The 14,803-nt window shown below is 55.1% G+C and overlaps 1 protein-coding gene across 9 annotated transcripts in view; it reads right to left on the bottom strand.

Moving 5' to 3' along the window:
* Positions 1-14,803, bottom strand: part of DLGAP2 (DLG associated protein 2) — a 786,292-nt gene that overhangs the window by 53,413 nt on the left and 718,076 nt on the right. For all 9 annotated transcript variants that reach the window (XM_045451319.1, XM_045451280.1, XM_045451288.1 and 6 more), the window contains 2 exons: positions 13,605-13,752; positions 3,738-3,957 (listed from right to left, as the gene is read on the bottom strand). In XM_045451319.1, the coding sequence (XP_045307275.1) occupies positions 3,738-3,957; positions 13,605-13,752 (368 nt within the window). The remainder of the gene's footprint in view (positions 1-3,737; positions 3,958-13,604; positions 13,753-14,803) is intronic.

Here is a 14,803-nt window from a genome sequence, read left to right as displayed (position 1 = left end):
GGGAGCAAAAAGCTGATTCCCCAATGTGAAGACAGTCAGGCAGGAGGAATTCTCTCTTACTCATGGGCGGGTCAGCTCTTCATTCTAGACAGGCCTTCAACTGATTGGATGTGGCCCACCCGGAGGGCCCTCTGCTTTCTCTGTCTACCGATTCAAATGTTCACTCAGCAGAAAACAAAAAACAAAAAACACACCCTCACAGAAGCACCTACCCCACACCTCCAGATGTCCACATCTAATCTCTGGGACCGTAACTACGTTACCTTACACGCCACCCTTGGGTCGTGTGGGGCCCGATGGCATCGCAGGCCCTTACGTGAGGGAGGCAAGGGTGCCAGAGTCCGAGAAGGAGACGCGGTGGGTGACGGAAATGGGCCATGTGGCTGGGGGCGTATTGGGAAGGCGGTCAGACCCTAGAAGCCAGGACATCTTGGAAGCAGATTCTTACATGCCCCCCTGAGGGACAGGTTATTATTGAAATATAAACAACAGGATAAAAATAAATTTATGGCTGTTTCCTCTGTTCATGCTTTGTATGGATTTTCCCTTTGTTTTAATGACTTCTGGAATCAGCTGTGACACTTGTTGAAAGAACTTTTGACCCAGAGAAAAATCATTATAATCTAATATCATAGCATTTTCCTCCATAATATCAATGACACGCTCTCCCTAGAAAAGTTGGGTGACATGCATATTTAGACAAGTAAATCTTTCTGATAAATCATTTCACCGACGAGAAAGAAACCATGTGTGAAATGAAATTTAGATGTTTTGAAAACCACTCCGTTTAAGGACAGGACACTAATCGATAGGTGTATTCCTTATAATGAAAGACAGTGCAGGAGAAACGTGGTCCACGCCTATCGGGGGTCCCTGGACAGCACAGGAACGGACTCTGTTTCTGCTGAATCTCCACGTGCCTTTAAGGGCCGAGGGAGAAAACAGGTGACATCCAGTCACTCCTAGCCAGCCACCCATTCCTGGTGGCACCCACCTGTCAGTGTTTAAAATAGAATGTCTGACACATATTTTCACATTCTTAATAAACCTTTCATGCACATATTTGATCTTAATGGCTACTAGATGCATATTAAAATCACACGTTCATCCTTGTTCAAGGGGACATAGCCTCATGACAGCAGCTTCCACTTTTCAAGCCGCAAAAAGAAACATATTTAAATACATATTTAAATACATCTGAGACTTCCAAATAATCACTGTGAATGATTTTGAAAATAGCTTGTTTTGGAATTATTTTCAAGAGAGTTTTAGAACCATAAAAGAAAATCAATTTGTCAAAATAATCTGTCTCTCTCTCTCCACACACACACACACACCTACCCATGTAACTAGGAAATGTCAACGTTGCTCTACGATCTTCTAACAATTTTAATATAAAACGACTGAGATCACATTTTGCCTCGAAGATTCAGACACGAAGCTCTGAATCAGATCGGAAGCTTAGCGGGCGTTTACATCCTGTGTCGTTGGATGGTTTTCCCCCAAACTTTTGTATTTCTATGATGTTGCAGGTAAGGATTTTTCATTCATCTTATTAACCAGACAACTGCTGCACACCCTCTCAATTCTATCTGGGAAGTGAGATTATCAATATACGCAGTGTGGGGCACCTGGGTGGCTCAGTTGGTTGAGTGACCAACTTCGGCTCAGGTCATGATCTCACGGTCTGTGAGTTTGAGCCCCGCGTCGGGCTCTGTGCTGACAGCCCGGAGCCTGGAGCCTGGAGCCGGCTTTGGATTCTGTGTCTCCCTCTATCTCTCTGCCCCTCCCCTACTCATGCTCTGTCTCTCTCTGTCTCAGAAATAAATAAACATAAAAAAATTAAAAAAAATATATGCAGTGCTTAGGGTAAAACCGGAAATGGTGGAATAATGATCCCTTTTCCGTGTCTGCAGAATGAGATTCCCAGCAGGTCACCTGTTTCTCAGACCCTTCCCCAAGTCTGCACCCTGTCCCCTCTGGCCTGGAGGAGATCTTGGCTCAATAACTAGGCCAAGGTCTGGTAGAAACTCTGGAGGGAAGTATGTTTTGGGACTTATTTGGTGCGTACATTTTGGGAACTCAACAACATATTCGGGAAAATGACACAAATCAGAATTTTAGTGTGAGTTCTGCACGGGTTCTTGCGTGATCTCTATGAAAACTGTCTTATTTTTATTCTCCCATAACGACAAACACGATAAAGTCATTTTCTGCCAGGTAATTATCGTTTCAAAGCATTTCTGAAGACCGTGAAAGGGCCTGTCACTTGCTTATACGAGACATTCAACAAATATTGGCGAGTAGATCAGTAAAGATCTCCAAAAGTGTACTTTTTAAAGTGCAGTGCTTGTGAAGTTCATTACCTCCCTAAGTTCCTAATGTGGCCATTTCCCACAAAGGCCACGGTGTAGGGGGTGCTCCATGACCTCGCTGCAGGGTGTCACAGACTTCCTAAGATACAGGGCACCTAGGAGGAGGCCCGGAGGCTCAGCCCCACCACCCACAGGCCCCATCACAGTGGCACATCTGTGACAGATGTCACACGGGGCATGCCCATGGCACTGCCCTATCATCTCCACAGAGTTGTGCTTTGGGGACGCAGCACCCCACGGTCCTGTGCGCCTCTTCCGAACACCCCAAGGCTTCACGGTCAAGAAGTGTCACCAACCCTCCACTTGGGTGCCCCCGGCCACACAAGAAGATCACTGAGGACCCACACACACATGCCCTTCGATAAATTATTCACAGCTGCTTCCGAAATCTGGGAGTCAGCAAGTCGACAAGCCTGAGGTGCTCGAGGGCCGGCATCCTGAAACAAGGCTGGGTCCAGGGTGTCCTTTCCCGTCTGCTGCTAGCCAACCACGTGCTGTCCTCTCCTGAGTGGCAGGACGGTGGGGATGCCCCTCCCTGAGCTGCCGCAGCCCGCCCTCCTCCTCACCCTGCTCCTCGTCACCACCACGCCCCCACAGCTCTCTTCTCAGACTGTCCCCTCCCTGCTCCGACAGTGTTCAGATGACCTCGCTCCCCAGCTCTGCCCGTTTCGGACTTTCTCCGCTTGGCCTTTATGTGGGGCTCGGCGAACGTTCATTGATTGCTGTGTTTTATGGTTTCTCCAGGCCATGTATATTCATTATGTTACAGAAACAGTAACAGCGCAGGGAAATCCTGGGCGCTGATATTTCCTGTAGGTGGTAAATTTTCAAAGGGGTGGATATGGTTTTCCAAAAGAATGGAAGCAAACTGTGACACTGAAGGGGACGATTAGTGAATTTACATGAAGGAAGGATCTGCTCCAAGTGGTGAATCATGTTTATGGATCTGCCCACCAGGCGGCACTCAGACGGGAGGAGAAGGTGAGGGAGCCCCGGAGTCACTGCACGTCTGCTCGAGTTTTACTGCAATCTATTAAACCTTGGTATTTAAAGCACAGCCACTTTCTAAATGTCAGCGCTTAAACTTTTTTTCCTGCAGAAAACTTTACAGAAGTTATACCTGATTATTCGCAAGAACTTTGAGACCTAAGAGATTGCATTCTGAGAAAAGGAAAGGTTATCGACAAAAGAAGTGTTTCAAAAGACCGTTGCAAATAGGAAAATGGGACAAATGCAATTTGGGAAAGTTACCAAACGTTCGGAGAGTGTATTGCGTGTGCGGCGAAGGTGGGCCTGCTCCTCTCGGATGGAGACCGCACCCCTGCATGGTTCTCACCAGGAAGGTGGAAAGGGCGGCTTTACCTGCTGTGGACCTGACAGTTGGGGTGGTGTTGGAGGGCGTCATCACGGGAATACATTCGTCGTCCTGGGAGTAACCAGCTTGGATGGCTCGGAGGTAACTGTGGCTGCGCGTCCGGAAGCATCCGGGAAGGTCCAGGGCGTCCATGGCCTGGGACTCGACTTCACTGAAGACAGATTCACACACCGACTCGAACTGCCCGTTCATCTCTGCCTCGCTCATCTGGAACAAGAATGCACAGGTGATGGCGAGATGTGGCCAGGGCACGGGAGAAAAAGAAAGAACAAAACTCACCCTGACCTTGAGGTACTGTCTCTTCAGCAGAGTTAATTTGAACTTGGCCTTGGGGCTCCATTAAGCTGAGGGAAGGGCTTTTACTGGGTTATTTCTCACAAACACTAAGAAAAATGTCACTTCTGAGAGGTTACTGAAATTCTGAGGGCCCCTGAGGGTGGCTGAAAGGGTGGCCTGCTGGAACCGCCCAGGACAGAAGACAGGACGCGGGTGGAGCTCGGCACCTGGGCGGTCAGTGAGCGCACGCCGCTGGTCCCCACTCCGTCCCGACCCCGGTGCCTCTGTCACCATTCCAGGCTGCCCATGGCCCAGCAACTCTAGGAGCTGAGCCTGCCTCTATGCATCGTCGTGGAAACCAAGCACACATCTGGCAGGAAGCCCATCTCCTTCTCCCCAGGGGAGCAGCAGGACCGCGGGTCCAGGAGAGACAGACACGGCCAGCGGGCTGTCCATCGCTTCGTCACCAGCCTGTGCCATGTGTGTCCTGCCCGTGCTGCTGCTCGGCCTGGGATGTTAGGAGACTCACTTCCTTTGACAATTTAGCAGGTGAAGTAATAGTTTTCACGCCTGCAATTTAATTTCCAGGTATAGAGTCACCCTGGGAACCTGAAAGGTCCAAATGTGTTAAGAAAACATCGAGGCTTTGGACAGGCGCGGGATTGCAGGTGCTGGGCACACAGGGGCACGCCCATTGGGTTGGCTAGAGAGACTTTGCACGGGGTCAGGGAGCGCTAGCAGGGACACACTTTTCCTGCCATTCCTAGGTAGTGATCCTTGTGCGTATCCCAAGAGCCAAACCTACAGGCTTCATCTGGGTGCCCAGTGAAGGGAGGTGTGCAGGAGAGCCAGGATGAAGAGAACAGGGTGCAGAGCAGATGAGACGTTAGGAAAGAAAAGCTTAACGGCTTAGCCACTCGTCGGTGAGGACGGGAGGCTCACGGGCCCGCGGGCAGGGCTCTCGGGGTGGGTCACGTGTTAGGCTGAAAGGGACGTTGATAAATGAGCCCTCCCCGGCTACTCCTCGGGGGAATCACGCGTGGGTTAGCACGTGTGCACGGGCGGGAGGCTTGCTGGTGAAGTCCCCGTGCACTGGCCGGGGCTGGGAGGGGAGGCTCAGTGCACAGGGAGGCGGCGAGGGCTGAGGGGGCACCCTGTGGCCTCTGCTGTCCCTCCAGATCGGTCCCCGGCCCGTCCCTCCTGCCCTGGGTGTTGGGAGGGGCCCACGCCGCCCGGGACGTCTGCCCTGCTTCTCAGGTGGCTTCTCCATGCCCAGCACCCCCTGCTGTCATCGTCCTGCCTCTGTCCTGCACCTGCTGTGTCCGCCTCTCACACCCCAATGTCCCAATGTGCTATCCCACTGCCGGGAAGGCCACCCACGACTTCCAGAACACCCTGCGTGATGCTCACAGATAAAGACACCAGCTCAGTACCTGTGCTCTGTTTGCAGGGTGAAAGCGGGTGAGAGAAGCTGATCTCCCCTCCAACAGGAAGGAAAACCTGCTTTCTTCCAGAATCTCTAACTGCAGACCTGGACGTGGCCCTGCCTGGCACCACGTGGGGCTCCTGACATGCTGGGAAACGGCCCCCTTCACAGAGCGAGCATAACCCTCTCTGGTTCTGGAGATGGCGGAGGAAAGTGTGTGTGTGTGTGTGTGTGTGTCGGGGGGGAGGAAGGCAGGCCGGCTGCCTGGCCCCCAGTGTGAGGAGGAGAATCTCTGGGTCGCCTCGACAGAAAAGACCAGAGGAAGGTTTCTGAAGTTGGAGAGGGGCAGACAGATCAGGGTCAGGACAAAGCACGACACTCCCATCGTGACAGCCTCACGTTCCCAGTGACGAAGCTTGTGGGACACATGCCTGCTGGGTTGAAACGTGACATTTTCTGACTACACATTTCTTACACTCTGTTTTCCCTTATGGGGAATTATATCAAGAAGCCTCAGATCGTTTCATGCCATTTATGTCAAAGACCCACATCAGACAGCCTGAAAAGGCCAAACCCTGAGTGATGGCGCCAGCGTCCCCAGCACCCTGGCCGCGGGGTTTCGCGGACCCCCTCCTGCAAACCCACCGTGGGCCAGGAGCTCTGTCCTTGAGGCAGGACACCATCACACCTGCTCGTGCATCTTAAAGGCTAAAATCTCAGCGAGGACCACTTGGCTAGTACTTACAGCTACAGAAGCACATCCGTGAGGTTCTAGAAATGAAGGTGACTCATTTCTCCCAGACAAATAGAAGTCGTTGAGAAGGATCTCAAGACTTGGTCCCGAGAGGCCCTGAAATGCTCTGTCCTCTGAGAGCTGATGCGTTCACCGAGCCTGAGGGGGACTGGGAAAAGTGGGTGTCGTTTTACGTTGGGACTCAAACCACGGCTTGGTCCCCGGGAATCCCAGGAGGGTGCCAAGCCAGTGGGATAAAAGCTGTGGAAAACCATCAGTGTGGCCTGAGGCTTCCTCTGTCTCCCTTTGTGAACCATGAACTCAGAACACAACCGGGCCTGCTTTTGGAACATGTGGGCACGGAACAGCCAAAGCGGGGCAAGCTGGGGAAGTGGGGGTGACAGGGTGACTGTCCAGTCTGTGGCAGAGCCGGGGGTGCGCTCTGCAGAGGTCATGACAGATGGCGGGCAGACATGGCCCCACACGTGGCCGCCGAGGAAAACAGGGTGGCGGTTCTTCCAGAGATTACACGTGGAACCGCTGTGGTCCAGTGAGGCCACTTCGGGACATTTACCCACAGGAACCGAAAGCAGGAACTGGGGAGGACATATGCTTGTAAACCCACACTCACATGGTGGACTGTTATTGTGATGTGGACGGACCGCGAGGCACTTGCCGGGGGAAAGAAGCCAGTCGTGTACAAGGAAAGACGCCGGGCGAGTCCGCTGGCTGGAGGTCCAGGGGACTCACGTCCACAGAGGCACGGAGGTGGTGGCACCGGGGACACCGGCCAGTGTTTGGCAGGGACAGAGTCTGCATTCTGCCAGACGGAAGAGGTCTGGAGATGGACGGTGAGGGGCACTGTCCGAGCATGTGACACCACTGACCTGCACACTGAGACACGGTCAAGATGGAAAGTTCTGTCTCGGATATTTTACCACAATTTTTAAGAATTTCCTTTAAGAAGGAAGCCATCAGAGTGCCAGAGGTTTTTAAAGACGAAGAGAGAAAAGGGGGCCACAAGACAGTGGCGTGGCTGGAAGATGTGGGGAAGGCAAGTGTGCTTCCTCAGCCAGGATGCAGAGGTCCCAGCGATCCCACCACACCGGACCCCAGCACCACCTGCAAGTTCTAGGACACGCCGGACCCCCAGCACCACCTGCCAGCTCTAGGACGCGCTGGACCCCAGCCCCACCTGCAAGTTCTAGGACAGGCCGGACCCCCAGCACCACCTGCAAGTTCTAGGACAGGCCGGACCCCCAGCACCACCTGCAAGTTCTAGGACACAATGGATGCCCAGCACCACCTGCAAGTTCTAGGACAGGCTGGAACCCAGCATCATCTGCCAGCTCAGGGACACGCCGGACCCCCAGCACCACCTGCCAGCTCTCGGATACGCCGGACCCCCAGCACCACCTGCAAGTTCCAGGACAGGCCGGACCCCCAGCACCACCTGCCAGCTCTCAGATACACCGGACCCCCAGCACCACCTGCTAGCTCTAGGATACGCTGGACCTCCAGCACCACCTGAAAGTTCTAGAACAGGCCGGACCCCCAGCACCACCTGCCAGCTCTCGGATACGCCGGACCCCCAGCACCACCTGCAAGTTCTAGGACACGCCGGACCCCCAGCACCACCTGCAAGTTCCAGGACACGCCGGACCCCCAGCACCACCTGCCAGCTCTCGGATACGCCGGACCCCCAGCACCACCTGCAAGTTCTAGGACAGGACGGACCCCCAGCACCACCTGCAAGTTCCAGGACAGGCCGGACCCCCAGCACCACCTGCCAGCTCTCAGATACACCGGACCCCCAGCACCACCTGCTAGCTCTAGGATACGCTGCACCCCCAGCACCACCTGAAAGTTCTAGAACAGGCCGGACCCCCAGCACCACCTGCCAGCTTTAGGATACGCTGGACCCCCAGCACCACCTGCAAGTTCTAGGACACGCTGGACCCCCAGCACCACCTGCCAGCTCCAGGACCCTTCTTCGGCCAGGATGCAGAGGTCCCAGCATCCCCGCCACGCCAGACCCCAGCACCACCTGCCAGCTCTCGGATATGCCGGACCCCCAGCACCACCTGCAAGTTCTAGGACATGCCGGACCCCCAGCACCACCTGCAAGTTCCAGGACACGCCGGACCCCCAGCACCACCTGCCAGCTCTCGGATACGCCGGACCCCCAGCACCACCTGCAAGTTCTAGGACACAATGGACGCCAAGCACCACCTGCAAGTTCTAGGACACAATGGATGCCAAGCACCACCTGCAAGTTCTAGGACAGGCTGGAACCCAGCATCATCTGCCAGCTCAGGGACACGCCGGACCCCCAGCACCACCTGCCAGCTCCAGGACCCTCCCTCGGCCAGGATGCAGAGGTCCCAGCGTCCCTGCCACGCCAGACCCCAGCACCACCTGCCAGCTCTAGGACATGCCGGACCCCCAGAACCACCTGCAAGTTCTAGGGCACGCCGGACCCCCAGCACCACCTGCAAGTTCTAGGACAGGCCGGACCCCCAGCACCACCTGCCAGCTCTCAGATACACCGGACCCCCAGCACCACCTGCTAGCTCTAGGATACGCTGGACCCCCAGCACCACCTGAAAGTTCTAGAACAGGCCGGACCCCCAGCACCACCTGCCAGCTTTAGGATACGCTGGACCCCCAGCACCACCTGCAAGTTCTAGGACACGCTGGACCCCCAGCACCACCTGCCAGCTCCAGGACCCTTCTTCGGCCAGGATGCAGAGGTCCCAGCATCCCCGCCACGCCAGACCCCAGCACCACCTGCCAGCTCTCGGATATGCCGGACCCCCAGCACCACCTGCAAGTTCCAGGACACGCCGGACCCCCAGCACCACCTGCAAGTTCTAGGACACGCCAGACCCCTAGCACCGCCTGCCAGTTCCAAGAAACAGAATTACCCTGATGGTGGACGCACTGAAACAAAGCAAATGTGCAGCCTGAGCAGTGATGAGCTCAGGAGGCTGGGAGGGCATCAGAGCCGCCCCGAAGGTGAGAACAGCTGGGGGTGGGGGGAGAGTGTGGCAGGTCCCCACTGGCTGGAGGCTGTGATTTCACTCCCGCTGAGGTGCCCTTCCTGCACTGCAGCTCGGCTGTGCCTCCCCACGTGTGCCTTCCGTCTGCAGTGAGGGGCCAGGGGGAGGTCTGGGGACCCACTTCACAGCCTGAGGATGAGGAGGGATGTGTCCTTGCAGCTTGCTTGGAGGGGGCTGGGACCCATAAGGAGCGCCCGACCCCAGGAGTGCCAGCATGTGCGGGCAGTGGGCATCTGCATGGCTTTGTGACCCCTCCAGGTGGGACACAGGCCTTCCACATGGGGTGTGGGAAGATGACAAGGTGACACAGGAAAGGAGGCTGCTCGGTGTGGTGGGGATGGAGGGGATGGGAGGGTGGCACAGAGCACGGGGCTGGGGTGCCGTCTGCTCGTCTCCATGGGTGGCCGTGGGACATGCCAGGTGTAGACACGAACCCCTGGTCTGCCCTGGCTGTCAGACAGGTGACTGCTGCGAGACCCAGGGCCTCCCTCGCTGCTGTGTGTCCCCAAGTCTCTGTGCAGCCGGGAAGCAGCTCAGTTCATGTGGCTGGGGACTGCGTCTGCCAGGAAACCACAAGGTCGGGCCCTGCTGGGTGGCCCTGGGTGACAGTCACTGGCAGAGCTCATCACACTGATGGGGACCACACCGCCAGCACACTATCATTTACCAGATGGTGGAGGACTAGGTGGTCTTCAAGCCTATTGCTCCCCGTGCATTTCTGGGAAATGGAGAACGTGGTCATTCTTCCGGGTAAGGTCTAGACCCAGCCGGACAGACATTACATGTGGTGGGGGTACAACCAACAAGCCCACTGTGTTCTCTGAAACCACAGGGATGTCATGCTGAGAATAAGAACAGCGCTGGGGTCCCCTGTCCGATGGGCTGACAAACTGGTGAACCCCAGGGAGATAAGGAAAGGCCAGGGAAGGGTCGGCGCCGAAGCGACGGCCCAGACGGCTCAGGCACACAGCGCGTCTGCACCCAGGTGGCCTGTGTCATGCCGACGCCTCCCGAAACGCAACATGTCAATGTGCGTTTCTAGCGTTTTCAGTGAGATTCCTCCAGGTAAGAACTCTCATAGTTAAAAACAAATTCCATCCCTCAAGCTGGTCACTGGGCAGGTGTAACCGCACGTGTACTATTACCGTCCTGGACGCTCACCGCCGGCAACCCCAGGGCATCATCCCAGACCCTCCAAACGCCTACATGGACTCTTCCCCAGTTCATGAGCTCAGAGAAGCCGGACCTGAGCTCAAAGACTCAAGCTCAACTCACAGCATGGCTCAGAGATAAGCAAGTCTCACAGGGGCTCAGTTAGACTTTTAATTTCATGTTTGCTGCTCGAGAGACGTTGAGTATTAAAGATGATGGGTGAACTTCTGCAGCTTGGCAACCAAGCCAAGTGTCTCAGGGACACGAGGGGTTCACCAGAGGCAGCACCCCAAAGCCATCGTCCTCGGTTACTGGGAACTGCCTCTTCCTCCTTGACTTGGAATGCACTGGCCAGGGTCGGACACACAATGACTATAGATCGGTTCCCACGTGTGAAACGGCCCCACCCACCACCAGGATGCCGGGAGTATCTTAAGGAACTATATGCTTTTTTCAGAATTAAAACGGGAGCGCAATTTAAAGTCCTATCCTAGAACTCAGCAATCGGAATCAAAGTCATCAGAGTCCGTAAAACAACCAACTGGTCTACTATTGCTATTATTTACAACGACGAATCTTTTCAGATACAGAAAGGTGTGAGAGTGTGTTTTTTTTTTTACCGACGTATTTTTGGAAATCCCAGCTTGGGTTCACCAAAAACACACATACTTGAGGGTAGTACATGGCTTATGTGTCTGGAAAATAATGATGAGGAGCCCCAGGGAAAGTGTTTCATAGGAATGTCTGAAGAGGTATGGTGTGCGTTCAACTGGAATCTGTTTGTTGAGAGCAAGTGAAAACAGAGAGAAAGCGGAATCAGACCGATAAACATGGAGAACAAACATGGTTGCTGGGGATGGGGGATGGGGGATGAGGAGGGGGGCTGGGCAAAATGGATGAAGGGGGCGGCAGGTGGGAGCAAATGAGTCACAGGAATAACAGGCATGGTGGGGGGGGGAGGTCATCACATTGTACCAGCAACATAACAGGACACATGGTGAGCTCCGCACAGTGTGTGAGAGTCAAATCACTATGTGTAGCCTGAATCTAAGGTAACATCCTGTTGACTGCACTCCAGAAAGGAAGGAAGGAAGGAGGAAGGAAGGAAGAAAGGAAGGAAAAGAAAGGAAGGAAGGAGGAAGGAAGGAAGGAGGGAAGGAAGGAAGGGAGGAAGGAAGAAGAAGAAAAAGAAGAAGAAGAAGAAGAAAGGAAGGAGGGAAGGAAGGAAGGAAGGAAGGAGGAAGGAAGGAGGAAGGAAAATGAAGAAGGAAGGAGGGAGGGAGGGAGGGAGGAAGGAAGGAAGGAAGGAAGGAAGGAAGGAGGAAGGAAAAGGAAGAAGGAAGGAGGGAGGGAGGGAGGAAGGAAGGAAGGAAAGGAAGGAAGGAAGGAAGGAAGGAAGGAAGGAAGAAGAAGGAAGAAGAAGGAAGGAAAAGAAAGGAAGGAAGAAGGAAGGAAGGAGGAAGGAAGGAAGGGAGAGAAAGGAAGGAAGGAAGGAGGAAGGAAGGAAGGAGGAAAGAGAAAGACAAAGCGTCTGCAGTGCAAACCTGGCCCTGCTGCAAACCTCGTGGGTCGCGTGTGACTCTGAGGCCCTACTTTGGCGACGCGGCTGCTGGAGGCGGAAAGGCCGCTGGCCTCTCAGGACAGGTGTGCGGGCGTGGGGAAGGGTGCCCCTGGGCACAGCCGCTCTCTTTAGCTACCACCTCCCGCCGTCACCTTGGGCTTGACTCTGAAATGGGGTGTGTCCCCGATCAAGTCGATAATTACAGTAGTCTAGTTGCTGTCCATCTGCTGTCGTTACTGCTGTTTTCATTATTATTAGCAGGGGCATTTGAGTTGGGACCATGGCATGACCCTCTGTCCCGGTTCGCCCAGGGTCGGGGCCCGGGGCTAAGGCCGGCACGGCCCCGGTGTGCAGACTCAGGAACGGTCCTTTCCTTGTCATGAGGGGACAAAGGGTCACTGGAATTCTCTCTGCGGAGGATGGAGACCTCATCCTGTGTTTGAGGAGGAATCGCGTCTGAGCTGATTAACGGCTAAGGTCTTTCTTTCTTCGGTTGCAGGACAGGAAAAACCCGGACAGGGTAGGAGAAGAGGTCCGGAGCACGGCTTTCGGACGAGACAACAAACGGCAAGATGAGCAGGCTCTTGCTTTACGAGGCAGCGACAGCCTGGGCAAGAGAGTCTTCGGCTCTCTCGAGGCCCCGGCGAGCCGCCGGAAGCCCGCGGCACGATCCGTGAGCAGGAGGGACCGCGTACTTACTGCCACTGCTACCGTGATCCTGCGGTGGCACTGAGGGCGTCACTTGCTGAGGACTCAGCACGCACCCCTGTCGGTGCAGCGATGCCCAGCACCCTCCAGCCACCGCCCCGCGCGCCGTGCGAGCTGGACTGCCTCTCCCTACCGCCCTGGGTGGCCGCCTTACTCTCCCCACCGACGGGAAAGAAGTTCGCAATGGTTAAGGGACTGCACGGGCTACGGGTGTCAGGGGCAGCAGGCCGCCCTCTCGGCGCCCACCCTGCAGCGAGCGGAAGGAGGCATGTGGTGGAGCCCTCAAAAACTCCGGCACCGCTTTTAACGGCAGCTGAAACCAGTAAGCAACCTGTTTCGTCAAAACTTAGACATGCAATTCCTAGCGATTCTCCAGCACACGGCTCATCTTGCTCTGGCGCGTTCTTCGCACAGCTCAAAGCAGGGCGGGAACGCCTGTGGGGTCCCTGACTCGCCGGCAGCCACACCCGCCGTTCACCCGGGGCCACGGATCCCACCGGGGCCGCGTGTGAAGCCGGGCATGGTCCTCTGAGCCCGACAGACACGACTCTGGGGGCACCAAGCACCCCCCCACCACTTTCACCTCTTCTTACTGGACCCCCAGCGTCCACGGTGGAGGCCAGCACAGACAGCCTGACTGTCATGGCCCTGCCCCACGCGTGTCAGCGGGGAAGCCGCCTGGGGAGAGGACAGTCTGAGCTGAGGCAGCCGAGGCGCCACCCCTTACACAGAGGAGGCCGGCGTAGAGGGCGTGGAGAACCGAGTCTCACAGGGTCCCCACGTCTGCAGCCAGACGATGCCAGGCAGGAACGTCACCTGCGCTCGCTGCCTTCCTCTGACACGGGCGGGGCCGCCGTCCCCCGAGCAGGCGACTGCCGTGAGGACGTGGCCTCAGAGACCGGACCCGAGGGAGAGGGGACGGAGAGGGTTCCCAACCTGGCTCACACAGCTGGCCTGACTCAGGGTGCTGACGGCTCTCATGTAGCTCTGGTTCCGGGAGCGGAATTTCGGGGAGTTGTACTTGGCAGAGGGGTCCAGGCTGTGGGCAGCAGACACGTCCCTTGTGGCTTGCAGGTAGCTCTGGCTAAAAGAGAAAAAGAAATGAAGAGAAAGGCGTTCCGTGAGCATGCACCGAAGGGGGAGAGCAGGTGAGGGGCGTTCCAGCCACCGCCGAGCGGCTGTTAGAAAATTTCCAGCCACGTGTTTGTCTTTTCACGGACAGCTTGGTCTTAGGTTCAGCTACAGAAGTAATGGCGGGGAGGGGGTGGTGCTATTTACAAAGCTTCTTGGAAAGCTGGCTTTTTGTGGCCAGGTAGGGAAGTCCGGATCGTTCCACACAAACGAAACAGGGCGCTGGAAAGCACTGGAACCGTTCACACAGCACAACGGCGGACCTGGCTCCTGAATTTAAGCCCAAACCCTGAGAGTCTCATAAAAATCATGTGAGCTTCTGGCAACTGTACGCATTCGGAAAAATAAAGTTAAAAATGAGGCCAGCCTTCCGTTTTCGCTTGTGCAACGTCGTCCAGACTCTGGGATGGGAGGACAGAAAGAGCAGACTGAGAAGTCAACTGCGTCTCATTATCCTAATGGTCATCTTCCTCCAAATGCTCCTAAAAATCAATGTTCTCTGATCCCCTTTCTTGCTCTTTTCTAAAATGTTAAAAGTATGGGAAGACCGTGAGGGCGTCTGGCAGATGGAAAGGTCGGCTTAGCTTAAACTCCTGGCCAACTGAATTCCCTTTCTTTCAAGTTCTGTTGACAATCTTTCCATAATAAAAACTCAATTTATCTGAGCAAACACTGGAGTAGTAAGAAGGGAATCAGCCGTTCTCCTTTGCTGTGCTGGGTCACACCGGGACACTCGACAGCGCCAGCACACCTGTCTGCATGTAAACCTGTACCCAAATACTGGATTGCCAGAGTCTGGCTCCGTGGCCGGTTAAAGTAAGCGCCTTGCCGTTCAGAGCAAATTCCAGATGCAATTTGTTTTCTCTCTGATTTACTTCTTTCTTTGAAAATGGGACAGCAGACAAGGGCTTGGGCTCGGTGACACGTGCAGATTAAACAAAGCCCATTTATTACAGATTTGAAGTCGTTATTTCTGCTAAAATCAATAACGCTCTTTTATATAT

This window comes from Leopardus geoffroyi, chromosome B1, assembly GCF_018350155.1.
Source record: "Leopardus geoffroyi isolate Oge1 chromosome B1, O.geoffroyi_Oge1_pat1.0, whole genome shotgun sequence".
Lineage (NCBI taxonomy): Eukaryota > Metazoa > Chordata > Mammalia > Carnivora > Felidae > Leopardus > Leopardus geoffroyi.
This window is presented reverse-complemented; position numbering and strand designations above follow the sequence as displayed.